The sequence below is a fragment of the Lissotriton helveticus genome, chromosome 7 (assembly GCF_964261635.1).
Source record: "Lissotriton helveticus chromosome 7, aLisHel1.1, whole genome shotgun sequence".
NCBI classification, from domain to species: Eukaryota; Metazoa; Chordata; class Amphibia; order Caudata; family Salamandridae; genus Lissotriton; species Lissotriton helveticus.
The window spans coordinates 609,840,699-609,867,502 of NC_136068.1; the positions used below are offsets into that span (position 1 = coordinate 609,840,699).

Consider the following 26,804-nt stretch of genomic DNA (forward strand, 5'->3'; position numbering starts at 1 on the left):
AGCTTCTCCTGGCCTCGTATTAATTGTTGAATGAGATTTTCCATGATGAGGCGACCGCAATCCCACTTCTGACACCACGTGTAGCACGGTGGAGAAGCCGACCGGGACAACTGGGGTGGTTTGTGCTTGCTAGGGTTTATTTACAGTCAAAAAACAAACAAACAAATGATTCAGGGAGCTGTAGTTGCACAAGTCCAAAACAAACAAGGGATTCTGGGAGATGTAGTTTGTCCCACTCGGTTTTCCTTCTTCCATCTTGGGATTCCAAACAAATGGTCTTCTGGACTGGTTTATAGGACTGATAGGCTTGTGCAGCCACGACCCCCTGTGGCCGTGGCTGGCGTGCTCGCGTTGCCAGGTAGGGTCTGGCTGCCCGTCTGTTCCGGTCCTCGCTCTTCCAGCGTCGTCGGCTTCCTCCGTCGACGTCGAGCCCTTCAGGTCCTCGGGTTCCGTCCTTGTGCTCTCCCACGGCGGTACAAGGAAGGTCCTCACCGGCGTCTCCTCCTGGCTCGCGATGTGGTGTGGTCCCCATGAACGCCGTAACCTTCTCGCGTCTTCCGTGAAGTAGCTGCCCTCCGGACCACGTGACTCTGTCACCTGGTATGCCCCATCGAACTCCTTAAAGGGCCAGTCTTCTCCTTGCCCGGTCTGTGAATACATAAGGGGAGACGGGGAGAGAAAGGGTGAAAATTGTCCCGAAGCATCGTTCAGTGATTGCATGTCCTCACAGGAGCTGATTAGACCCTTAGAAAATTCAGATTCTTGGCAAAAACTATCTTAACTAAAAATACAACTCAATTACTCCTTCCCACATACTAGGCTTAGGTTAGGTACACCGGAGTAGGCGTATTTTAGAAGCACCAGTTGAGTACGTTTAGTCAACTTTCATCTTTGTATGTATTTTATCCGTTTTAAGTATCTTATGGCTTAGAAACCATATCAATGCTTTTACAGTATTATTTCCTAATACTCCTTTTACTGTACGCACTTTACTTTATGACAAGTATTGCAATTGTGGCAATTCACTTCTCTTGCACGAGAAAGAAGACTCCTCAATAAATAAACACTTTTATTGAAAACGCCGTCTCTCTATTTCTCTGCACTCCTGGTGAAACTAAGCATGCACGATTGACTGAGTGAAATAGCTGTCTATTGTTTCTGCGACTCTGGAGATATACTCCTTATTCTGGAGGGAGCAAAGTTGTCATGTTTATGTGGTTGTCAGAAACTAATCCCTTCTTGTTTTATTCAGGAAAGTTAACTCCTTCCTGTTCACTCGAGAAAGTTTCTAGTGACCTCTGAGCTAGCAGGCATTCATAATTAAGTCTAACATATTCAATAGAGACCTAGTCGACCTCAGTCCTACATCTAAACTATCGTTTGTTATTCCAATGCGCAGAGCCTATTGGGAATATAGTAACTACACTACATGGCGCCCAACGTTTGGTAAGGCGATAATTTAACGCTAGATACTAGAGTAACTCAGTCGTGCTTTTCACACAGACCCCTTTTTCCCGTAAAAACTCCAATAGACGTGTGGAGTGGGTAAAAGGTTAATATCCGCCAGAACTTAGTAGGAAGAGATTCCTATGTATTAGTTTTTGGTTTAGTCAACGTTGAAGGATACAGTGTTCCAAAATATTGTGCACCTAATCTTTGTTTCCTTGAAACCTGCTCTGAAAACTTTCAGTCAATAAAAGGACGGGAAGTGAAGACGAAAGAGATGCTTTGGCAGCTCAACTTTTAGCGGAAGACACAAGTCTCCAACAAAATGAACCGAATGCAATACTCATCCCGGTAAATATAAGAAAAACTATAACTATGAAACTTATAGAAAATGTAGTATCACCAAGAGGTGGTACAGTCATATATGTTGTCGAGGCACATGAATATCAGCAGACAGAGGTATTCTATTCATTGATACATTTTCCAGCAGCAAATGCTGTGACACGCGAGTTCCACTACTACAAAATAGAGGAACCTCCAGAGGAATACGTCCCTTTCGAGGACGTTGAAATTCCACTAACTTACCAAGAGCATGAGCTCTGGTTTAATGGCGCCCTAAAACATCAAAATCACATTACCAGGCTCGGTGCACTAGGTAGACCAGGAGACACATGGCCGGTTCTAGCCAGCTATACACCACACCCCGACATTGAAAAGATGTCAAGTGGAGAACTTTTAGTTCAGCTAAAACAACTAATTAAAATACATAGACAATTGGTACAATATGTAATGCGGACTTTAACAGTCCAACCAGCAATAAAAATTCCACAGCACTCCCCTCACCAGGGGAACACAAATAAAATTACACCACAGACTATACAATCAGTCATTGGCAAATTACCCGCAAAACGGGAACAAATTCCGTTCTGGTTAGCTCAAAAAATTACTCAGAGGCAGTATTTCCCATACTACCGCTCATGAAAAACAGAGAATTCTGACAATCTGCCTACCAATGGGGATCGCACCACATGTGGAGGACTGTGACACTTGGGGAACAGTCTTTGCTTCAATATACACAAAAACACATGGTGTTCCGTCTATGGCTGTTATACCAGACGTACTAAGACCGATTCAAAATGAATACGGTCCAGAACCTGCTTGAACTCTAGGTATGAAATTACTGAAAGACTTTAAGCAAGTCTCGGCTATACTACTTAACCAACATAAAAGGAGAAGCAGCATCTGTGGCAATCCGTCAAAAATTGAAAGAAACAGATATAGCAGAACAACCTTTCGAACTTGTCAGAATAATTGAAAAATCCTATGAAGAACTAGGTAGAGATAGTTTGGGTGGGAAACCTTTAAAACCACAACTAACTGAAAATCCTGAAAAAACCTTTATCAAGAATAATCTCAATACTCCAAAAAAGAGGTGTGAGGGTAATAAACAAACCACTCCCAGACAAAAACAGTTTCAGTCCAGAGGAAAGTCTCCTCAACGAAGAGATAGATCTCCAGAACGGGGGGCAGGTCTCCACAAAGGGAGCCCTCTGAAAAAAGATACAACCTTAGAAATAGGGACAATTTGAGAAAACCTGACAGATATCAAGATATTGATACACGTCCCTCTCGATCTTTTCAGACTTCCTCACAGAAATCGGAAAGAAGAGGACGGTCAGAACATAAAGAAGAGCGCGTCAAGGAACCTGCTCATCAAAGTAAAAAATTACAATTTCCCAAAAAGAAGGTAGCTAGTATTAATTAAAATAAAACATGCAGAGGATTCTGAGAACACAACTCAAGAACGGAGAATGGGCCCAGGCAATGCTAGACAGCGCAGCAGAAGTGACCCTAGCTCACAAAATCCTGATGAATCTTCTGGAGACAGTGGACACGAATGAATACATTCAAGTGGAAACTGCAGACACCAGAGTTAGCGTACCCCATAAACTATATGAAATAACATTACGTATAGAGGGGGACAAAACTAGGAAAATGAGGCTATGATATCCTTCTAGCAGAAAAAGACTGGCCACCAGAGTTTGTCAGGGAGTGCCCACATGGCGAAGAAATGATTATGCCTGCCTTCTCAAATCACTTTCCAATTCATAAAAAATAAACATATGCTAGAAAATGGGCAGTGGCCCAAGCCCCAGCATTCTATAAAAATCATGTAGGATGGGATGAGGATTCTCCTCACCATAAAATTCAGTTAAAAATTCAACCTACTGCACAAAGGCAGTATCCTGTTAAGCAAGAAGCTAAAAAATAAGTCGGAGAGATCTTAGATCAACTTGAATATCAGGGGGTGATTGAAACATGCACCTCACAAATGAACAATCCTTTGTTTCCTGTCTCCAAACCAGACAACTCATATCGTCTAGTTTTGGATTACAGACACCTAAACTCTTGTTGCAAAACATTTGCAATAAAAAACTCACACAGTGCAGCACTAATGAATAACATCGTGCGCAAAAAATATAAAACAACATTAGATATTTCAAATGGATTCTTCTGTCAAAACATTGCACCAGAAAGTAGGTATTTGACCGCTTTCTCCAGTATGGGGGCCCAAAAGCAATTTTGTTGTCTCCCACAGGGATTCAAGAATAGCCCAGGAATATTTTCAGCCAGGGTAACAGAGTTTCTACAAATATATGATGATGAGGCATTATCTTATGTCGATGACATCTATCTTACAGACGATGACCTGGAGACACACTTGAAAAGAGTGAACACCATCATACTTGGGTTCGCATCTGAAGGGTACAAATTCAACTTTAAAAAATCACGAATTTGCCCACCACACTGTCCTATTTTTAGGATATGAATTATCAAGTGAAGGCAAAAGCCTAGCAGACAACTTCTTAGAGAAGTGTGCAGTACTCCAAGCTCCAAAAACGCTGAAAAACTTGCAATCAATTCTAGGTTTCCTGAATTTCGGAAGAACTTACATTCTAAATTATGCAGAGAGGGTTAAACCTCTCTACGAATTAATAAAACCTGATTTCAAACCAATTAATTGAACTCAGAAACACACAGAAATTTTACGATCATTAGAAACAGACATGTTAACTAAAACAAAACTGCAAACACGCGCAAACGAACGCAACCTTGTAATCCGAGTCATGAAGATGCGGATTCACGTCCCTGACCTCTGAGGGAGAAACTGTACCAATAGCTTATAAATCACACTTGTACACACAAGCTGAAATGAAATTCAGTTCTACTGAAAAAATTCTGACTGCGGTTCAAACTGCTGTAGCAAAAGAAAGAGCCCTCGCACAAGGTAAACGTATAATAATCGTTACACCAGTACCAGCCCTTGAGGCAGCAACAAGAGCAAGCATTCTGAATGCTAAAGCTTTGCATCCGAAATGGATACAATGGGTTAATTCGCTTGCTGCATCAGACGTAGTATACGAATTTGATCCTAACCTAAAAACGCAAGAATTTCTCCAATATGAATATGAATGTTCTGCCGACTGAGATCCTGCCTCTCGAACATTACGGCTGTATAATATATACAGACAGTTCAGCACAACCCGCAGTTGGGGGTAAACAAGCATATAGTGCTGCGTGCACGATTGTTAAAGGTCGTTGGCACGAAGGAAAATTCAGACCATTGGTCACTAAAACTCAATCACTCGGAGACTGTAGAGCTCAGCGAGCTGAACTACAGGCTTTTAAGATGGCGCTTGAAAATACCGATCGCGAATTCCCCACACTAATAGTGTGCGATTCATATTATTGCGTCCCGTCTTACAATGAATACTTGCAGAACTGGATTCAAAACAGTTTCAGAGATGCAAAAGGTTGCACAATAAAGTATAAAATGCTCTGGGAACAAGTGGTTCTTTTACAGAAAGAACTACAAAAGACTCACGTGATACATACACTGAGTCATCAACGTGATGGCATTCACGTTGCAGGGAATTCATTGGCCGATGAGGCCGCGAAGGCTGCTGTGCAAACAGCTTCCGTAGCTGCCATTACCCGGTCAAAAACAAAAATAGACAGCGAGATAATGCAAGCTGTCAGTGCTTCAGTAAAAGACAGTGGTAAGACACTCCCGAAAGGCTTTCCAGTAAAATACTCATACAAAACTAATTCAAATAATGTTCCTTTTGCTGAAATCCCTGGAGTGGGGGATAGGGCAATTCCAAACATGGAACATAGGTTAGGACTAATTTTAGCAGCACATGAAGGGCTCGCCTCTGCACATGCTGGTGTTTCCGCCACAGTATCGTTATTAAAACAGAGATATTGGTGGCCACGCATGAGAAAGCAGATTAGAAACTATGTTTTAGAATGTGAAATATGCCAAAAAATGAAGGTATCGACAGTGAAACGACCTGTACAGACGCCCCTTCTAATCTCTGATAAACCATTAGCATGTGTTTACCTGGACCACTGTGGTCCCTTAGAAAGGGATAGCAACTATAATTATACCATGATCGCAGTGGATTCCTGCACAAGATTCATTTGGATGTGGCCCCAGAGCTCGGCTGACGCCAGAACTGTTATAAAAGATTTGCGAGTCTTTATCGGCACATACACAATTGGCATGCTACATTCTGACCAGGGTCCTGCGTTTAGCTCTCGAGCTTACAAGGAGGCCATGGCCAGCATGGGCATTGCATTGCGGTACTCTAGTCCATTCCATCCCGAGGGAAATGCGGTAGTGGAGAGAAAAAACGGGACATAAAGAAATCTATAACAGCGAAAGTATTAGGTTCGGGTGATGGGTGGGTCAAACATCTAATAAGTGTCCAACGTAGTCTTAATAATCTGCCAAGACATTCTCTGGGGGGAATCACTCCGTATGAACTTTTGTTTGGTACAAGAATGATAATCGAAGACCTCGATTGTCAGACTTCATGGTGGAACAAAAAACCTTTAATATCAAAGATCGTTTGGCTGTTTTACAGGACTTAAATGAAACAACAAGAAGTCTAAGTAACACAAAACTAAAGCCAACAGCCACTGAAGAAAAACCACCTGTCCCAGCAAGACCTGTCTGGATTCCAAAGATTGGGGATCAGGTCAGAGAGAAAATCGCGTGAAGAAGGAATTTGGGCCTTCTTACAGAAAAGCAGTACCTGTCTTAGCTATCAGTGGAACAAGATCAGTAGTACTACCGCCCCTTGCTGCTAAAAAGAAGAACAGAGTTGCATCAATCGACCTGGTAAAACCACAATCATGTGGCCAATAATAAGTAGTAGGCCCAGTGGACTCCCAAGAAGTAGCAGAAGACCAAACCTTGCTACAATCCAAGAGGTTCAAACTGAGAGACTAATCAGTTTTGATAAACCTGCAGTGAATAAAGAAGGACTATGCAACAAAGCTATGGAACTTGTGCCTCTTGAAACCCAAATTGCAACAGTTCGTCAAGAAACACCTGTCTACAATGATGTAGCCTCTGAACGTACAAATCCAAAGATTAATGAAAATCCGGAAGCAATTCCAACAATTGACAGAACTGCATCTGGCTACTTCATCAATTTCAATGACTTTTCTGATGATCCAAGTGAACATGAGGACAAGCCAGCAAACAAAACTTTCAAAGACAAAATTACAGAACTCTTTCATCAACTTGGAGAAACATATCTGATCTCACCATGGATTGAAATGTGGATTGTGTTAGGTGTACTTTCCCTCCTACTTTAGCTCATTTTAGTTTTAAGCTTGGGAAAATGTATTGATGGAAAATATAGTACAATGGACACAGCAAGTCAGAATATCAACTTGGTTCTAAAACCTCACAGATCTTCACATATCGAAAAAAGAGAACTGTCATCAGTGAACATCACAGCCATTCCTATACCTGGTGGTGTAGCATGGGACACAACTGATTACGGAATCTATGGCCCGGTTGAACTCTTGAAATATCCACATCAGTTCAAGGTTTCCTTAAGTGACTTTGTATCACCTAGTAATTTCTCTGATGATTGGGACTTTGTAAATATTAATAATATGATGACAGATTTAGAAATGTCAGCAAAATGTACAGAACATGATTATTTACAAGGTTCATCAAATTATGAAGAAATGTATTGCTTTAATCATTATGGGCATCACCATTTGCATAAATCCGCTAATCCTAGAACCGTTTTTACTTATAATCAATGAGAACATTGTCCAACACCGCCAAAAGGCAGCGCGAAAACATTTTATGAAAAATTCCCATACTTCTCTGGGTTTAATAATTCTGATCCAGAAACGTTTTATTTTAAAACATATTTTAAGACAGGAATGAAAAACATGTTGACAAATACTAAACTAAACTGATTTATTCAGAAAAATTTTATGAAAAAATGTGTACATTTGGTTTTGAATTTTGGAAAAACAACATTGAAACAAAAACCATTTGGGGTACAAAAGATTGGCAGGTACAAGGTTTAGAATCATTATTCGGAGCCTGCATGATCCCAGAACAGATAATATTCCTGAATGACACCATTCAACAAACAACCTGTCTTGGCCTAGCCAAGATAAAAGACTTAAACAAACCGTCTATTCCAAAGCCCATACCTGATAGTAATACCACTACAGGTGTGGGGATAGACGTATCCTATATTTTACACTAAAACAGAACTATTCCTGATTGGAGAAAATGGTTGATCTGGCCCACAGATACTAATAACTGTCAAGATAGATTCCTGAACAAAACACAGGGGTTCAAACAGAACAGGCCAGACCCAAGATATTCCCAGAGACAACATCCAGGGATAATAACAACATACAGTGTAGGAAAACTATGCCTTGAATGGCTACAGAAATCCACACTACCTGAAATTAAGCAACACTTGACTTTACTCAAAGAAGGTGCTGACTTGCGAGATTTCTTAATGGGACTTCGCAAACAGGGTCAAAAACGTTTCATATACGCCGGTATATACGCTGCTTACAACGAAGCTTGGAAAGTAACGCAAATTGAAACTGCTGAAAAAATATGAGAAATTGATCGTATTAATTTGGAAAAATCACTGTCTGTAGTGGACAATGGGTTAACGACTCTGTCCTCCAGAATTTATTCTCTGGACAGCATTGTATCATCTGCTATTGACATAATAGAACAGGATATGCTAATGTTACAACATGGCCAGTCCCAATTACGTTCTATTGTACAGTTAGGCTGGACTTTACAAAACCTCCGTTCAGGCTACCGCCATGGCGTCTAATCAACACAACGTCATTATTTTCTATCTTTAACCTTACAGATAAACAAATCTCGTTGGCACAAAAAGGAGCAGACTATACGGTGCTGAGCATTGAAAAACCAGAAAAATTACCATTATCAATGTCAGAACGACCTATCATTGAATGGATAATACATGGTACAATTACAATTCCGATAACGACTTTTCAGTTTCAATATTGCCAAAAGTATATACCAGCAGGCCTGTATGAAAGGTTGGGTAAAGGATACATCAAGTCAACCTGGAATTTACCTTATACACATAGATGTTATAGTGAAGGGAAAAAAGAGGTATTTCTCCGTGGTAACAACTGTAAAAATTCTCTAAGCGGTACACTTCTGTGTCAAGGTATTAACTTGCATGGAGCCTGCGAAGGTTCATCAAATAACCTTTCATGTCACCTCTGCTACACAGATAGAGCCTTTTTTCAGACAACTTTCCAACGGCAGCTACGTTATAATAAGTGACCACAGCTGTTGTGGCATGGTGCCAGGAACGGCCTATCTCGTGAGCGTTACTTCCAGGGTCATTTGCTGTATGCAAGTATTGTATCCAAACAGCAAACCAGGCAAGGAGGCAGCAATATGGCCTTCTCTGAATATCTCTTCTATTCGAATTGATACTTTAAGCAGAATGAAGTCTATTCTTTTACAGACAACTGTGCCTTTAACCTCGTCTAGAGAAACGCATGATCTGCAAGTTGCAAGGACAGCGGCAGAGATACATGCATTATTATCAACAAATTGCCCCGTGCATTTCGTAGAAATGTTAGGTCAAATTGTAAACATGTCTGATACCAGTGGCATTGCACATGTATTTAAGACAATTTTTTCTGGACTATTAGCACCCTTTGAAGCAGTCCTGAGCATCTTCCCAAATTTCGTGCACTCAGTGTTCGGCGGCCTGCCTCTCATCTTGGGACTCGTAGCAGGAATTTTATTTTTGTTCCTTCTGCTCCGATATGGCAGATCCAGCCACAAACAAAACTCAGGCAACAATGGAAGACACGATCCTAGCAATGCGATACCGAGAGCGGATTACTAAAGTCCTCGGCTTGGCTCGGCTAAGAGATCTAAATACCACCTGGTTTCTTTCATTCAGACTAATCTGGCAAGATTGCATCTTACCTGTTCTACGATGCCTGCTATGCGGAGAAGAATGCGTGTTAGACATCTGTCTCACACTTCCATCAGCAGTACCTATGGATATCGATACTTTGCTTGGTTCGGTAACGGCTCATGCAACGTGTTGTCCCCAGCGGCTACCTATTCTGATGACGGCATTCGTTGAGACCTCACCATTACGATTAGGTGGCGGTGAGGTACGATATGAAAGCGGCACACAGGTACAACCTTCTGTGACCATTGCTGATCTAGACACCGATGACGGCAATGCTTCTCACATATGCACTATTTATACTTTTTCGGACTTGGTCCAACTTTCACCTACTGTTGTAGACGAATTCTTTGCTAGCCTATCTGAGTTAATGTTCTCTCCTAACAACGAGAATAACTTTTAGAAAGAAAACACGAGCACACAGCGTTCCCTGAACTCTGAATTCGGCCTTCAGTTTTGATAAACAGAACTTCTAAAAAACATTGGAACTATTTTTCTTCCCTGAAAGCGAAATTATTTTTCCGTTCCCAAAATATATATATATTTTTTTGGCACATCATACTCTGCTTAAAGTAGAACTATTCTTAGAGAACAAGATTTCTATTTTTAGAATCTCTAGAGACAATGTTTCAACCTAGCCTCTAGCACATGTACAGTCTTGTATAAATATGTGATGAAATGGTCTCGACCTTCTCTTCTGTATTAAGAGCCATTTCATAAATGTAAATTTCGCAATTCATTCAGCCAATATTTCAACGTACTATATATGCATTATCTGAATGATACCACTGCTTGAAAACGTACAGTATAATACAAATTTTTCGTGTATATACCATTTCAAATGCATTTCTTGTATTTTGGGGTGGGCTGGAAAACACATGCATAGTTATATGTTTAATATTGCTTAGTATTTAGTAATGATGGACATTATACGTGGAGTGGGTGTTGTGAACATATCTAGGACCATATTTAAATATTCCCGACTTATGCCCTTATGTGGTTATAACAAATCATATCCTTATAAAGGCATAAGAATCATATCCCTATTTAGTCATAGCCAATGCAGTCCAAATACGGCAAGGCTACTCCCATAGACTCCTAGAAAGTACAACGCGTTCTTAAACCAACCAAGCCTCCAGCAGCCCAGGAAATCCCCCTGCTTCTGTATTGATTTGTCCTAGAACTCCTGGAGTCCTGAAAGAACTGCAAGTTCTTAGTGACGTCTTATGTCCAACCTTACGTCAAACCTGGCACCTTCCAGGTATAAATATACCAGCATCTGCCCTAGAAAAACACACGGTGGTTTGGAGCAGATCGACTATCTACTTTCCCGACGCCCTGCTGAAACAAGTGCCGAAGGAAGCCGACCCTCCCATTGACGCACTGAGAGAGACTCTGTCTTTTCTCCTGCCGAGAAATCCAGCTCCAGTGTTTCCCTGTCACCCTCGCGGTCTGCTGGGAGATCGAGTCCTGAGAGAGAGATACAAGACCTCCTTCATTCTATAACCAAGGTACGGAGCTGATTAGACACGTAGAGAATTCTTGATTCAGATTCTTGGCAAAAACTATCTTAACTAAAAATACAACTCAATTACTCCTTCCCACGTACTAGGCTTAGGTTAGGTACACCGGGGTAGGCGTATTTTAGAAGCACCAGTTGAGTACGTTTAGTCAACTTTTATCATTGTATGTATTTTATCCGTTTTAAGTATCTTATGGCTTAGAAACCATATCAATGCTTTTACAGTATTATTTCATAATACTCCTTTTACTGTACGCACTTTACTTTATGACAAGTATTGCAATTGTGGCAATTCACTTCTCTTGCACGAGAAAGAAGACTGCTCAATAAATACCCACTTTTATTGAAAACGCCCGTCTCTCTATTTCTCTGCACTCCTGGTGAAACTAAGCATGCACGATTGACTGAGTGAAATAGCTGTCTTTTGTTTCCGCGACTCTGGAGATATACTCCTTATTCTGGAGGGAGCAAAGTTGCCATGTTTATGCGGTTGTCAGAAACTAATCCCTTCTTGTTTATTCAGGAAAGTTAACTCCTTCCTGTTCACTCGAGAAAGTTTCTAGTGACCTCTGAGCTAGCTGGCATTCATAATCAAGTCTAACATATTCAATAGAGACCTAGTCGACCTCAGTCCTACGTCTAAACTATCGTTTATGTTATTCCAATGCGCAGAGCCTATTGGGAATATAGGAACTACACTACAAATATATTTAATGCATCCGATAAATATTGTCTGCGTTAAATAACTCAAGCTTCAGTTACATTTCGGCAGGTCGCTCCTGCGAAATTTAACAAGGGAAAACTTTAGGAATTCAAGTATTGAGCAGATTTAGGTGTGTTAAACAACAAAATCTGCGTGTTATTCCCTATGAACTTATAATAGGTGTTATTTATCAGGGACACTAAATAACCCCTTAACTCAAAATCAGGGTGTTAGTAGAGAGTATTTGGACATGAGAGAATGCTTTTATTTTGTACATTTGATTAAACAGGGCTGGGAGAAAGGCAGATCTGTCGGCAGGTAAGATTGACTCAGTCCATGCATGAGATTTTTGACGAGTTTCTGTGGACAATGTGTGCATCATTCCTGTTGTGTGCGTTTCAATTTCAGAAGGTAGCACTTCAGGGTGCCCATCGTGGTCAGGTTGGGAATATCCAGTTCTTAACCATCTTTTGCTGGGATCAAACTTCATAATTAGGCAGCCTTTATGGCAAAAGCAGTGCCACCAGTTGTTTTGTTTTTGTAAAGTGTGTTAATTAGTCGCAGTGCAGTCCTAGAATATAGACTCCAAGGTTGAGAGAATTTTTCTTTTTATATCAATCTGGAGGAATATGGGGACTTTACTGTTTATTGCCTTGTGCGTGATAAATAGTAGCTTGAGGATGTTCTTGCAACGAGGAGGAGGAGTGTGTGTGTTTAGAGTAGAATCCTATGATTCAGTACATTTACTTAATAAATGTTTGAGAGATTAATGATGTACAAAGCTTGAGTCTTTTCTGGAAATCCATGATGTGGACAAATGGAATGAACGTTTTTGGAATTAAAGATTTACAAGATACTGGCTGGGGCTTAAAAAAACAGTACCGCTGCTGTCACTATTACCAATTAGGTGCACATGGACTGAGGAAGGCAGCCATTACACATCACTCTTAATTGAAGAATTCCAACTATTATACAAAATATGGTCCAGCACTCTAACTTAGTATCCATGTCTTATACTGACAGCCTATTATATAATCTAAATATAATAAATGAGGAACATATCGCATTCAAATATGTAATGTAATCTTCAAAGAACATCACAAGGATCCAAAAATGTAATTGAGTCATCCTTTATTAACAAATAATTTTCCAAGCGTAGTTTTTCATTTACAGCCAGAGCCAATGCGTTTTGTTTTTTATGAACTTCTTCAGGGCTTATCATTTCTTGCTTTAAGATAAAGTGCATTTCTCCTGTGATTCATATCAGATATATAGGCATAGTTACCAAATTCCGTTTCCGAATCAGATACTTCCCAACAAACGTCGTGCTCTCAGCTTTCACAAAGCGGCAATAGACTGTTGGACTATATTTTGTATAATGTCCCTTCAAAGTGCTCTTTTCCCTATCAACAGATACTGTAAGACCCACACCATACCCGCTGCCATCTATGTGATGGCAGCTGCAGTCAGTCATTTACAGTCCATTGTATCAAGAAGGGTCCTGGCACTTTCAAGGAAAGCCTGTGACCTACTTTCTCACCATAGTGTTTGGTGCTTCTTCCTCCCATTTAGGAGATGCCAGCAATAAACACAGGCTGTCTGGAGAAAGCAAGCATCTTGCACTCTGGTCCAGACTGTGGGCTTTCAAAAATGAGCCCACGGGCCTGTATCACTCTTGCATGGCACACTGTCAGTCCTAGCACACATGCATTTGTACAGTTCATGAGATGTCGAGTTTCATGATCTCTGGTTCATCGTGAGCAGCAGAAAATTTTAGATGAATGCGCCAATAGGTTTGCATTCGTGTCTCACAGGTAAAAAGGCCTGTACAATAATTCAGTAACATGGCATGCTGCCCCCACTGTGCTCCACACATGAAACCCACAACAGTTACGGTAGTCATCTGTCACTATAAAGGTGTGCTTGGTGCGCCCCTTCTGGTTCAGAACATTGTCCAGAACCGAGCATTGTCAGAAACTGGGCATCGTTCAATGAGTGCACACGGAATTAGTGTGTGTCTCGCATGACACAAAATCAAAAATTTGGGTCATAGGTGTATGCAGTTTGGGCAAGCAGGGCATGGGTCATGACTGCTCATCATGCAGGGGACACTCCTGTCCACACACCAAGTGAATGCCTGGCTGGTCAGGCCTCAAGCCTTTGTGTCTGTGTCCTCTGTATTGGTGCACTTGCAGCTCTCCCCTGTTGCTACGGGGCCAACTTATATTCTACACAGGGAAGGAGTCGTTTCGCTACACTTAAAATCATTGAAATCTGGAATCAAGCTTTTGCTCCAGATTTAAAGTTGGCGAGGGAAGCAATACTACTGCTTCCCTCACTTCAGCCAGTCAGTTGGCAGCTGCTCGCCACAAATCAGACACTGGCACCCGTCTTTCTTTTATGTCTTGCCTACCATACAGCTTGAGCTGTGTGGTTGTGTAACGTTGTTAATTTTTATTGTCACTCTCATTTTCATGCTTCTTATTGGATGGCTTGCCTTTCTCTAGTGTTTGTCCCTCCTATGGAGCAGTTCCTCCTATTTACGATCCTTTTGACTGGCTGACTTGAGACCTTCCACTGCACATTTAGATAACTACTTTTTCAGCCTGCCTTGAGGGTGCTACTCCCTCTTGTGTGCTGTTCGTCCTCTCCTTAAATACCTATCTCCCTGCGCTGTGTTGTTCCATTCCCTACACCTCCCATCTTGTCTGTAAAAGCACAGCAACAGGAATATTTTGTTTGGTATGACTGAAGAGCAGACTTTAAGGGCTATTTTTGCTTTCATCTCTTGCATTCCACGTAGTGCATGAAAGTACAAGCTGTGGCATATAAAGTCGTTTATAGCACTTTGGGTAGGGCCATTTGCTGTACTCACTCAGCTGGCATCTGAGGCAGCTGGTGTACCTGGTCTGACACTCTTCCTGGAGGGCCATAAACCTGCTCCACTGGCTACTACAGGAGGACCAAATGACTGTATCAGGTGGAAAGTAAATCAGACCATGGCAAGCGTTTTCCTGTACATTCTGACAATTCCTTATTTTTACATTCTGTTCAAAGTTTCCTGATTGAAATGTATTTGAAAAATAAACCATGACAGTTATAAAGATTGGAAACATTTAATTCAATATATAGTTTTGAGAAACCGTAAGATATGTTTGTTTTTCCTCCACTGTTTTACTTTTTGTAAACAATACTTAACAGACAAACCATGGCATCAACAACAGCTCGGCACTCACACTATCAATGTGAGAGCTATTGCTTTTGCCTTTGCATGTTTTACCCACCCTTTTTTTCCAACTCTCCTTACATTTGTTTAGTGCGCGATATTTTATAGTGCTTTGGGTCTTTCTTTTGTTTTTGTCATGGAAGAAATTGAAACATATTACTGCTACCCACTATTTATCTAATTGAAAACCCTCTTCTTCTTTTTCTTGAGTTTGTCATAGTAGTAATGTCCAATTTCGTTTTTCCTAGCTTTTGAAGCCCTTTGGGCTGGTATCATGGACTATAACAACACAAAAAGATGATGGCCGGAATGCTTAACATTGTCAAACATTAACCCCTCCGTACAGAGATTTAGGTCTAAATCCAACGTTTGTTTGCTCTCCATGCAATTCCAGTTAGGACCCAGCCATATGCAAGTCAGTCTTGACCCTGCTCCCCATGGGAACAGTCCAGGAAGCTATGTGAATGTGTTTTTGGAAGTTCCGGTCTATAAACTTTCGACATATAACTGTGACCTGAAAATCATCGCTGGGAGGTAAATGCTTTACTTTGGAAGAGATTACTATTATTAGTAGGTGGTCTGGGTACATTTATGTGTAAGATACTCAGTTGATCCTCACGCAGCCTCTAGAAATTTATTGTCGTAGATACAATGGGGGCATTTCAAGCAGAGTCTTGTCTGCCCTTATGGCTGTAATCTAAGAATAATAATTCTATTTTAGTGAGTTTAAATTTAAAGTAGGAAGAAATTCAAATCTATACTTGCTGTGTGATCCTTAAATAGGAGGCAACCTGAGGTAAAGTTAGTGGTCCTATATATGCTGATGGGTGAAGAATGTGTCCTAAAATTAGAACCCCCAGTTGTATGCATGGTCGGTACAACAAGAGAACCTCACAAAGTGCTTGGGGGTTAAAATCTGGCATACTCCAATAAGCAATCATGAGAATAGCCTGCATTATCTCCTTACTGGTAGCGAGTTTGACTACATCAAATGTCACTGAGGTAAAAAGCACCGTTCTATCCACTTTCATCAGCCCTATGGTCGACTGCTTGTCATTAAACCAGTGTAAGGAGTTGTGGTGAAATGTACACATGGATACTTTGCTCCTACTGGTGAGAGGAGGTAAAACCTTTCCATATTATCTTATTGATTCAGATAAGTAATATGGTTGCCTCTGTTATAACCATCTGTAGAGTATCTGAGGGTTTCCAGTTTGAGTAAACTTTGTCACGTATGTGGTAAAATGAGTGTGCTTCTAAATTGGAGGACACTATGGAGGACACTAGTGAAAGTTATGTGTGGTACATTTCTTAAAGGGACATTATGCTGCCTTTTACTATTTAATGTTGTGATACTATGCCATAATTTGGGTTCTGAGAGTGGGAGTTTGAGGTCCTTCAGGAGCGACCATAAAGGTTTTGGGAGCCTACCGAAATTGGGCATAGTGGCTCTAGCACAGGGGTACTCACAGTACGGCCCGCGGGCCAGGGGCGGCCCGGCAAGCCTTCCCTGGCGGCCCGCAGACCCCCGAGACATCATACCTGTGTTTTACGTTTTTTTTTTTTTAAGTGTCTGCAGCAGCGCGAGAGACTCTGCTGCTCTGTGGGGGCCGCCGGCCGGGCGATCCTAGCAATGGCCAGAGTACAGCTGCAGGGGCATAAGAAGAGGTGAACTACAAAGGCCTTATTAACATGCAAATGGTCTTTTGAAGACCTGTGAAGTGCTCGGGTGCGGCTGTGAGTTTGTGTGTCCCCCGGCTGGCACACAGGCAGGGTGAGGTGACAGAGGGAGTGGGAGGGAAAGGGAGGGGGACGGAGAGGGAGTGAGAGTGAGGGAGTGAGAGGGAGTGAGTGAGTGGGAGGGAGGGAGAGGGAGGGAGGGAGGGAGTGAGTGAGAGGAAGTGGGAGGGAGTGAGAGGGAGGGGGGGAGTGAGAGGGAGGGAGTGAGTAAGTGAGAGTGAGTGAGTGGGAGGGATGGGGTGAGTGAGAGGGAGTGAGAGAGAGGGAGGGAGTGAGTGAGAGGGATGGGGTGAGTGAGAGGGAGTGAGAGGGAGTTGAGAGGAAGGGAGTGAGAGGGAGTGAGAGGAAGGGAGTGACAGTGAGTGAGTGGGAGGGAGTGAGAAGGGGGAGTGAGTGAGAGGGATGGAGTGAGTGGGAGTAAGTGAGAGGGATGGAGTAAGTGAGAGGGATGGAGTAAGTGAGAGGGATGGAGTAAGTGAGAGGGATGGAGTAAGTGAGAGGGATGGAGTAAGTGAGAGGGATGGAGTAAGTGAGAGGGATGGAGTGAGTGAGAGGGATGGAGTGAGTAAGTGGAAGGGAGGGAGTGAGAGGGAGTGAGTGAGAGTGAGAGGGAGTGACAGGGAGGGAGGGAGGGAGTGAGAGGGAGGGAGTGAGTGAGTGGGAGAGAGGAAGTGAGTGGGAGAGAGGAAGTGAGAGAGAGGGAGTGAGAGAGAGGGAGTGAGAGAGAGGGAGTGAGAGAGAGAGAGGGAGTGAGAGAGAGAGAGGGAGTGAGAGAGAGGGAGGGAGAGAGAGGGAGGGAGTGAGAGAGAGTGAGAGAGGGAGGGAGGGAGAGGGAGGGAGTGAGAGTGAGTGAGTAAGTGGGAGTGAGTGTGAGGGAGAGGGAGTGAGAGTGAGGGAGTGAGAGTGAGGGAGTGAGTGAGAGGGAGTGAGAGGGAGTAAGTGAGTGAGAGGGAGTGAGAGGGAGTACGTGAGTGCGTGAGAGGGAGTGCGTGAGAGGGAGTGCGTGAGAGGGAGTGCGTGCGTGAGGGAGTGCGTGCGTGAGAGGGAGTGCGTGCGTGAGAGGGAGTGAGTGCGTGAGAGGGAGTGAGTGCGTGAGAGGGAGTGAGTGGGAGAGGGAGTGAGTGGGAGAGGGAGTGAGTGGGAGAGGGAGTGAGTGGGAGAGGGAGTGAGTGGGAGAGGGAGGGAGTGAGTGGGAGAGGGAGGGAGTGAGTGGGAGAGGGAGTGAGTGGGAGAGGGAGTGAGTGGGAGAGGGAGTGAGTGGGAGAGGGAGTGAGTGGGAGAGGGAGTGAGTGGGAGAGGGAGTGAGAGGGAGTGAGTGAGACAGAGAGGGAAACGGAGACAGAGAGGGAGGGAATGGGAGGGAGACGGAGAACGAGGGAAAGGGAAGGAGAGGGAGGGAAAGGGAGGGTGACGCGGAGGGAGACGGAGAGGGAGTGAGAGGGAGGGAAAGGGAGGGAGACTGATAGGGAGTGAGATGGTGGGAAAGGGAGGAAGACTGATGGGGAATGACATGGAGGGAAAGGGAGGGAGACTGATGGGGAGTGAGATGGAGGGAAAGGGAGGGAGAGGGAGGGAAATGGAGGGAGAGGAAGGGAAAGGGAGGGAGACGGAGAGGGAGTGAAAGGGAGGGAGAAGGAGAGGGAGGGAAAGGGAGGGAGACGGAGAGGGAGTGAGAGGGAGGGAAAGGGAGGGAGACGGAGAGGGAGTGAGAGGGAGGGAAAGGGAGGGAGACTGATCGGGAGTGAGAGGGAGGGAGACGGAGAAGGAGTGAGAGGGAGGGGGAGGGAAAGGGAGGGAGACGGGGAGGGAGAGAGAGAGGGAGTGAGAGGGAGGGAGGGAGTGAGCGAGAGGGAGTGAGACAATCAGAGTGAGACAGAGGAAGACGGGAGAGAGAGCTAGAGAGAGGGGGAGACCGGGAGAGAAAGAGAGAGAGAGAGAGAGATGTGTGTATGCTGGGACGGCTCAGTGGACGAAGGCGTCTGCTGCAGGGACCTAGCCCCGCCCCCTCCCCCACTGACCCTGCCCCCCACCGATAAGGCCCTCGGACACAAACCAAACTGTAAATTTGGCCCCCGAGAGAAAGTTTGTGAGTACCCATGCTCTAGCACTATTTACTACAGGAAGCATATATGTTTGTTTTTAGCCCTGAACAATTGGGATTCTGGTTTTGCCACCAAGCAGAAGCCTTGCATTGGTTGGGATTATTACAGGACCCTAAAGTCAAATGCTGCCTGGAAAAATGTCTACAAAACTGATCTGTTTGTTTCCAAATGCATCCATAGGTGAAGGAGAACAATTATCGGGGACATGGCGACAGTGTGGATCAACTTTGCTGGCATCCTACCAACCCGGACCTCTTTGTCACTGCATCAGGGGACAAAACCGTCCGAATTTGGGATGTACGATCTGCAAAATGCATTACCACTGTTACTACAAAAGGTTAGAAAAGCTTTATAGGAGAAGTGCCTCTATTTTCAATAAACCAACCTTAATTCAACAAGTAAAAAGCAGCAGATGGGAAGACAATCTTTTTAAGAATGTCTGTGGTTGCTCACTAGGTTGGACATATATTTCCAAGAGTCGTGTTCTGGGATGTTATGTTATGCAGAATTGTAGAGTATCACTCGGGAGGGTAATCTGGTGCTGAGCAGGTGTGAGTCTAGCTGCACTTAGGGCCTGGTGGGAATACGCGAAAAGCCAGGTCTTCAGCTTCCTGCAGATTTCAAGAAGTGAGGAGAAGGCTCTTGTGTGTAGTGGCAGGTCATTCCACACTTTAGAAGCAATGTAGGTGGCCCAACCTCTGGATCGAGTTTTCTTTATCAGTGGGATTTGTGCAAGTAGGATTCTGGACAAGTGGAGGTGTCTGAAAGGTTTTTGAAAGCAGTTGTGATTGTTGCGGTATACTGAGTCGGTGTTCTGTAGTTCCTTGAAAGTGTGGGTGAGGAGTTTGAATTGTTCTAGTTTTTGAATGGGGAGCCAGTGGTGCTCCTTCAGGTGTGGTGTGGTGTGATGTTAGTGCGGGGTGGGACGTTGAGAGCGATTCTAGCTGCTGAGCTCTGAATGGTCTGGAACCTTCTGGTGAGTTTTTTTTTGTTGTTGTTGATCTTGGCATAGTGTGTTCCTGTAGTCCTGCTGCTTTTGACCTGGGCATGTGTGATTGTTTTCCGGATGCTGAATGTGAGACATTTGAAAATTTTCCTCAGCATCTTCAGGGTATGAAAGTATGAGTTATTAATGACATTGACTTGGGAGGCCATGTCAAGTTTGCTGTTGATGATCCAGAGGTTCTTAACGTGGGTGGTGGGGGTTAGTGGCGGTCTGAGTTCTGTTGTCTACCAGGTGGGTTCCCATGATGATGTGCTGTTCCCAAAGATTACGATTTTGGTCTTGTCCGTATTTAGCTTTAGATAGTTGATCTTCCAGTGGGTTATTTCAGTCATGCAGGCATTGAATTTGATCTGGGTACTAGGCATCTTGTACATAAAGGAGAGAATGAGTTGTGCATCTTTGGCGTAGCTAAGGATTTTGATGTGAGAGCAGATGATGCGGGCTAGAGGGATCATGTATGCATCGAAGAGGGTTGGGCTCAGGAAGCATACCATTGGAACTCCCCAGATGAGGTTGGGTCGCAGGTGTCCGAGGTGTATGGTGCCAGGCAGACTGAGTTGGTACTTCCAGTTAGGAAAGAGCAGACCCATCGGAGCACGTGCCCTTGAATTCCAATGTTGTGTAAGCATTGAATTAGGATTGAGTGGGAGACTGTGTCAAATGCTGTGGAGTGGTCCAGGAGGATGAGGGTCACCTTTTCTTATCTCCTTTGTCCAGAGTCATGCAGATGCCATCTGTGGCAGCAAGGAGGGCAGTTTGCTTGCTGTGGTTGGGTCTGAAACCAGACTGAGTGATGTCGAGGATTTGGTGGTTATTGAGATATTCTTTTAGGTGTCTGTTGATGATTTTCTCTAAGACCTTGGCAAGGAATGGTGGCAGGGAGTTCGGTCTGTGGTTGGCGAGGGTTGAAGGGTCTGCAAAGGGTCTCTTCAGCAGTGGGAGGACAGTTGCAGGCTCCCAAGCATCTGGGAATGTCGCTTTAGAGGTGGATGCATTTATAATGTGTGTGAGCATGGCACTGATGAGTTTCTGTCATTTACCATAGGCATGGTGGGAGCAGTGGTCCAATGGGGCCCTTGAGTGGATGGACTTCATGGTGGCGGTGGTTTCTTCTGGTGTGAATACGAGCTATGTTGTTAGCATTGGTTCTTTGAATAAGATTGGAAGGTGTTTGGTGAGGTCTGTTGTGTCCGGTTGCATGCTGAAGTTGCTGTAAATGATGGTGATTTTGTTGCTGAAGAATGGAGAGACATTGTTGCAGAGGTCCTGTGAGGGGGTGATTGATTTGGAGGTGGCTGATGATGAGGTAAAATCTTTCAAAGTGGCAAAGATTTATTTGCTTCTGTTTGTGCTGGCCAGAGCGGCGAGTTTTGTGGTCCAGATCATTTGGTGGTAGCATCTTAGGGCGCATTTGAATGTGCTCCTGTCTGCATTGTCCTGGCTTATTCATCATTTGAGCTACAGTTGTTTGCAGTGGCGTTTCATCAGTTGAGTTTTCCTTGTACCAACTGGCCTGGGGTCTGGATCTTGCTGTATTGCTGTGTTTGAGGGAGCAAGGGAGTCGGTGCTTGAGGTGATCAGTTGTTGAAATTCTATGAAGTTCTTGACTGCAGTAGAGGGTGCTTATCATCATTAGTGCACTTGTCAAACTGACCACAAAAAAATTGAATTTGCACACTGAGTGCTTTATAGGGCTGTACTTACTCCCTGTCCATCATTTACTGGCTGTGGTAGCTGCATGCGCAAATATTTTCTTGTGCCTAGTTGTCTTTTTGTCTCTGAGAGTGATTATTTTTTTTAGCCCATTTCATATAAATCCATGATTTCATTCTTAAATTCTCAGGGTCCCAATTCCATGCTACGAGCAAAGGGTTGATTAAGTGATTCATTTGATGACTGTGTCATTGTTCACTCTCTTTACATTTCTTACTATGAATCTGTGCAGTTTCATGTAGTGGGCATTAAATGCGAGATGTCTTATTTCTGTACAACGTCGCCTAGCTTTGTCCGTTCTCTTAACATCTGAAGCTCATATTTGCCTACCATTTAGTTGTTGAGCGTCAGTTTGGTGAGGTACTGGGTTAACATCCTTGGTTCTTAGGTCTCTTTGTTTTTGCGTTTTAGGAGAAAATATTAACATCTGCTGGAGCCCAGATGGACAGACCATCGCTGTCGGGAACAAGGATGATGTAGTGACATTCATCGATGCCAAGATGCATCGCTGCAAGGTCGAAGAGCAGTTCAAATTTGAGGTGAATGAGATATCCTGGAACAATGACAACAACCTTTTCTTTCTGACCAACGGCAATGGGTGCATCAATATTCTAAGGTGAGCAGTGGCCAGGCCTATCCACAGCTGATGTGTTCACGTTAGCTTGAGGTCAGTTCCCACAAACAGTGGTGATCTGAATTATAAATAGGTATCAACTCTGTGCTGAAGATATTTAAGCTTTATTAGGTGAAATAAATACATTCATTTTAAAGGGTACTACTAGATCAAGGACTGCTCAAGGTGTGCAAAATCGTCTAGGAATTACACATTTTGACCATACTTTCTTTCAGTGTTCGCAGTAAAGACATTTTCTGGAAGCCTGTGTTATATGTTCCTTGCTTTGTTCCCTTATCTTGCAAGTCGCAAAGTAACATGTCCTTGCTCACAGTCTTTGTCTGCTGCTTCATGTTTTCCTCTCTTGTACTTTTCTACCTACAGCTATCCGGATCTGAAGCCCGTGCAGTCTATCAATGCCCACCCATCTAACTGCATCTGCATTAAGTTTGACCCCACAGGCAAGTACTTTGCTACAGGCAGTGCAGATGCTCTGGTCAGTCTGTGGGACGTAGATGAACTGGTCTGTGTGCGCTGCTTTTCCAGGTGAGTGTCTTGAGGTTGGCTACCCATTGTATACTGACATACTGACCTTTGCTTGTTTCTAACTTGCCTGAAACTTGGCATACTTGGCACTGCATCATACTCCTCACCATGGATGCAAGATTTAACCAAGTTGTTAACAATGGATAAATCCCAGAGACTCATTTCTTATTCACTCTAGACTCCATGTTTGTATGTTTGATCTTTTCAGTAATGGTTATGGATGAGGTTGATAGTGTAGGATCTAAATCTGTAATGTGAATCCTGTTTATATGCTTTTGAACTGATGATCACAGTTCTTTACTGACTTGATTGGAGGTAAAGCAATTTTTTAAAGGTTAAAAAAAAATTCATTTCCAATATTACTCATTTCCTATATTAGCCAACATGTTGGGTGTGTTATTAATTAAATCCTGTCAGAGCAACTTAGAGGCTTGTTGTGGTTGGACCTATACTGCAATTTGCATTTAGTATGCTCCTTAATGGACCACTCTGATTATTAACAAATGAACTGATGGTTTGAATATTAGCAACGTTTCTCTTGCTCCAACTTGTCTCCGGTTTGTCTATTCTCATTCACTGCAATTGCTCGCTGCCTCTTTTTTTTTTAACAAAAGTACTCAGTTACTGTATTTTGGGATAATTTTGCATACTTTTTCTTCATTCGAACTGTGGTATCTGTGCATTTGTCTTAATCATCAGTCAGCATTTCTTTTGTCCATTGTATAATGTAATTCACTGTTCGCCAGTATATGGTACTGGGTACATTCCTTGATCCCTGAATACAAGGATGTCATCCCTCTACACGATGACTTTTCCTTCCCGGGCTTTGGAAGCTGGTTAGTGCCTGTGATTTCGGTGGGGGGGGGGGGGGGGAGTCTAATAGTGGATATATAATTTCTGCCCAGGCTGCTGGGCCTTCAGCATCCCTCATTTCTTCTTACGGCCCTTATGTGAGATTCTTTGGTGACTGCCCACTCTGTCATATCTTGTCATAAATTTCCAGTGGGACGCTGTGGACTGAGGCAGTGGGCAGATATATGGTATTTCATCAGCCCCAGCAATATGTGTTTATGTGTGTGTGGAGATATGTACTTCGAAAAATCATAAAAATGTCATTAAACCTGCAGGCCTAGGGACTTGAATAATCTATTTGACTTAACTGTAATGCACTTGACTCCTAATCTGGTCTCAAATTGGGAGATCCCAGCAAATATTTTACTTTCCAAAGCTGCCCTTTTCTTCATTATCACATACGAGAGCACCTTCAATTATGCAATTTCAGCATTTCTGCTGTGCAAAAAACTATCTTGTTTGATTTAATAGATTAAATGTTTGCGCCATGTAAAATAAGAATCTAGCTCACATACAGGGTAACCCCCTGACCTGCCTCTTAGTTCACTAATAGCGTTGTCATCCGGGTTGGGGGCAAGAATGTTTCTCAGTTCATGTTTAAAAACTCACTTTAAAAAATGTATTACTAAAGCATGATTTGGTAGCCCACTGGCATTTACAAACAGCATATTTTCAATTGAAAAAGCCACAAACGTTCCCATTAACATGCAGTTTTACTGATAAAACGATATAGCGGATAAGTAATAAACTGTTGAAATTGGGATTCAGCTAAAATGTTTGCCATTTGCACGTCACTAAGTAAAGTGTTTCATCCTATTAAAATCTTTTTTCATCATACAGAATTACAAAAAAGGCTTTCATAACTACTAAAATATGTTTTGAAGTGTTTGTACAGTTAATTTGCAAGCTATTTAAATGTTTGTTGCAAGAAAAAAAGCTGACATTCTACAACCCTTCATTTCATTCCCATTGTACAGCACGGTTGGCAGACAGTTCACTTTACAAAATTCTCTAACTGTGCTGCTTATTTTATCCCGGAGGTTGCGTTTACTTTTCTTTCTCTGACTGTAAATTGTAAGACATGTGCTGACATTTGACTTCTGTCTCTCGATACAGAGTAAATGTGCCAAGATAAAAACAAGATTTAAAGTATTTTTTATTACTCATGCGCTTTCTGAGATAACAGAACTTCTGTTCTGTGTCAGCTCGTTAGAACGGGCCAGTAGGCCCTAAAAATTGCTCGCAGTGATTTAAATCTGACTGTTCTAGTTAGGATTCTGAGCGATAGGATTTCATAGAATTCTTGCTAGGTAATCACTTTGCTATTTGTTTGGCAAATCTCCATGAAACTTGCAGACCTATTCCTTATCAGGTTTCACCTGCACAAACGCTTGTCCTTGCAAAGTCTTTTGTATTTAAAAAGAAAATTCTTAAAAGAAACTTAGAACCGGCCTAATACTTACCTGAACTTATCATTTGTTCATTCCAATGCCACTCAAATGTATTTGCTTCTCATTGGCCAGCACATGCTCTGCTTTCACTTCCTGCTCTGCTTTTACCATCGCATGGAGCTTGGATCAAGTCTTCCTCCTTCAGGGTCACTGGCTCCTGGCCAGTGTCCATCCACTGCCTACTTACGCTGCAGGTATTTTTTTCATCACAAACTAGCACATCTTCAGGCCGTCACACGGGCATGTCTGAGCCCCTGCTTTACATATTTACGCACTCGCCGCTCAATAAGTAAACTTTTCACAGGAGGTGTTCATGTATATGGTTTTACTCAATTATTGGCTGCAGGTACTCCTTTTTTTAAATTTTAATTTAGCCCTGCAATTGTAGAGAGTATGTCCCTGCAGTCTCTTTCGTTTACCTACACCATTGTTTTCAACCCACCCCCCTATGTTGTTTAAATCCATCCCACCCTGCTCTCTGGTGTTTCTAACCCACCATCCCATTTTCTATTGTTTCTAACCCGACTCGCCTAACTCGACCTCCGCCTTCTTTCCATTGCTTGTTCCGCCCATTGTGCCTGCCACGAAAGGAGGGGATGAGGTGTTTTTTGAACACTCAAATAGTCTATGCTTGTGGGTATTATTTTAGGATTTCAGCAGTGAAAAAACGGGTCTAGTGTTTTCTTAGCATCACTGTTTGAGCATAATTGTGTATAGTACTTGAGGAGGAGGGTGTTCTATTCACGTCTTATATCTGTTATAGCATTTATTGTGAAACGTATTGATGTGCAGTTTAATGTTTTTACTCTTCGGAGAAAGAGTTGTACCTCTCATAGTAATAATGCAAGTTTAGGATTTTGTGTGTTTGTGTGTTCCTGCACCAGTAAGATTTGATCGACATGCATGCGTCTCTGTATTGACCTACCGAGCAATTACAAATAAATTGGGAGCTTACTTTCTCTGGTGAGAGGTAAAACAAAACATTTTTTATTTTTAAACAAGGCAGTGCAGACAGGGCTAGGCTGCTCCGTTCTCCTAGCCGTGCTACCTGTATGTACTACGTGCAAATGGTTAAAATCCATGGCCTTTGGTTTGGGTGACTGGTAATGATAGCTCTGCAATACATATCTTTATCCTGATAAGTGGTGCAATAGCTGAATGTTACTGAAACCGGGCATAAATCAATTTTTTTGCTAGTCTTTAAAGCATCTTTTGATCTCGAAGTGGCCCACCAATGTTGTCTCTGTATATAAACAAGGACCATATCGACTCTGAGTGGCACAGATTCACATAACGAGGGTTTAATCAAGCTACCAGAGCAAAAGGAAAGATGACCCCCATGAGCTGTCAAACCCAGCAACTCCCTGTCGCCATTATTACGTTTTCCACAATTTAGTTTCACCTCTCAAGCAATGCATGTTCGAAGTTGGCATCCGTAAAAAGGAGGCGATTATCAACCAAAATATATTGTTTTTGCTATTTATAAAGGCAGACAATATAATGGGGCATTTAGATATATTTGTAAATCATGTGTTATGTGTAAAAATAGTAGAACAGTTCTTTCAG

General features: G+C 42.9%; 1 protein-coding gene across 1 annotated transcript in view; it reads left to right on the forward strand.

Annotated features, from left to right (window-relative positions):
• The window catches only part of THOC3 (THO complex subunit 3), a 111,485-nt gene that overhangs the window by 15,238 nt on the left and 69,443 nt on the right, over positions 1-26,804 (forward strand). Inside the window, exons 2-4 of the mRNA XM_078652826.1 lie at positions 19,238-19,394; positions 22,188-22,392; positions 22,774-22,935. Of these exons, the coding sequence (XP_078508952.1) occupies positions 19,238-19,394; positions 22,188-22,392; positions 22,774-22,935 (524 nt within the window). The remainder of the gene's footprint in view (positions 1-19,237; positions 19,395-22,187; positions 22,393-22,773; positions 22,936-26,804) is intronic.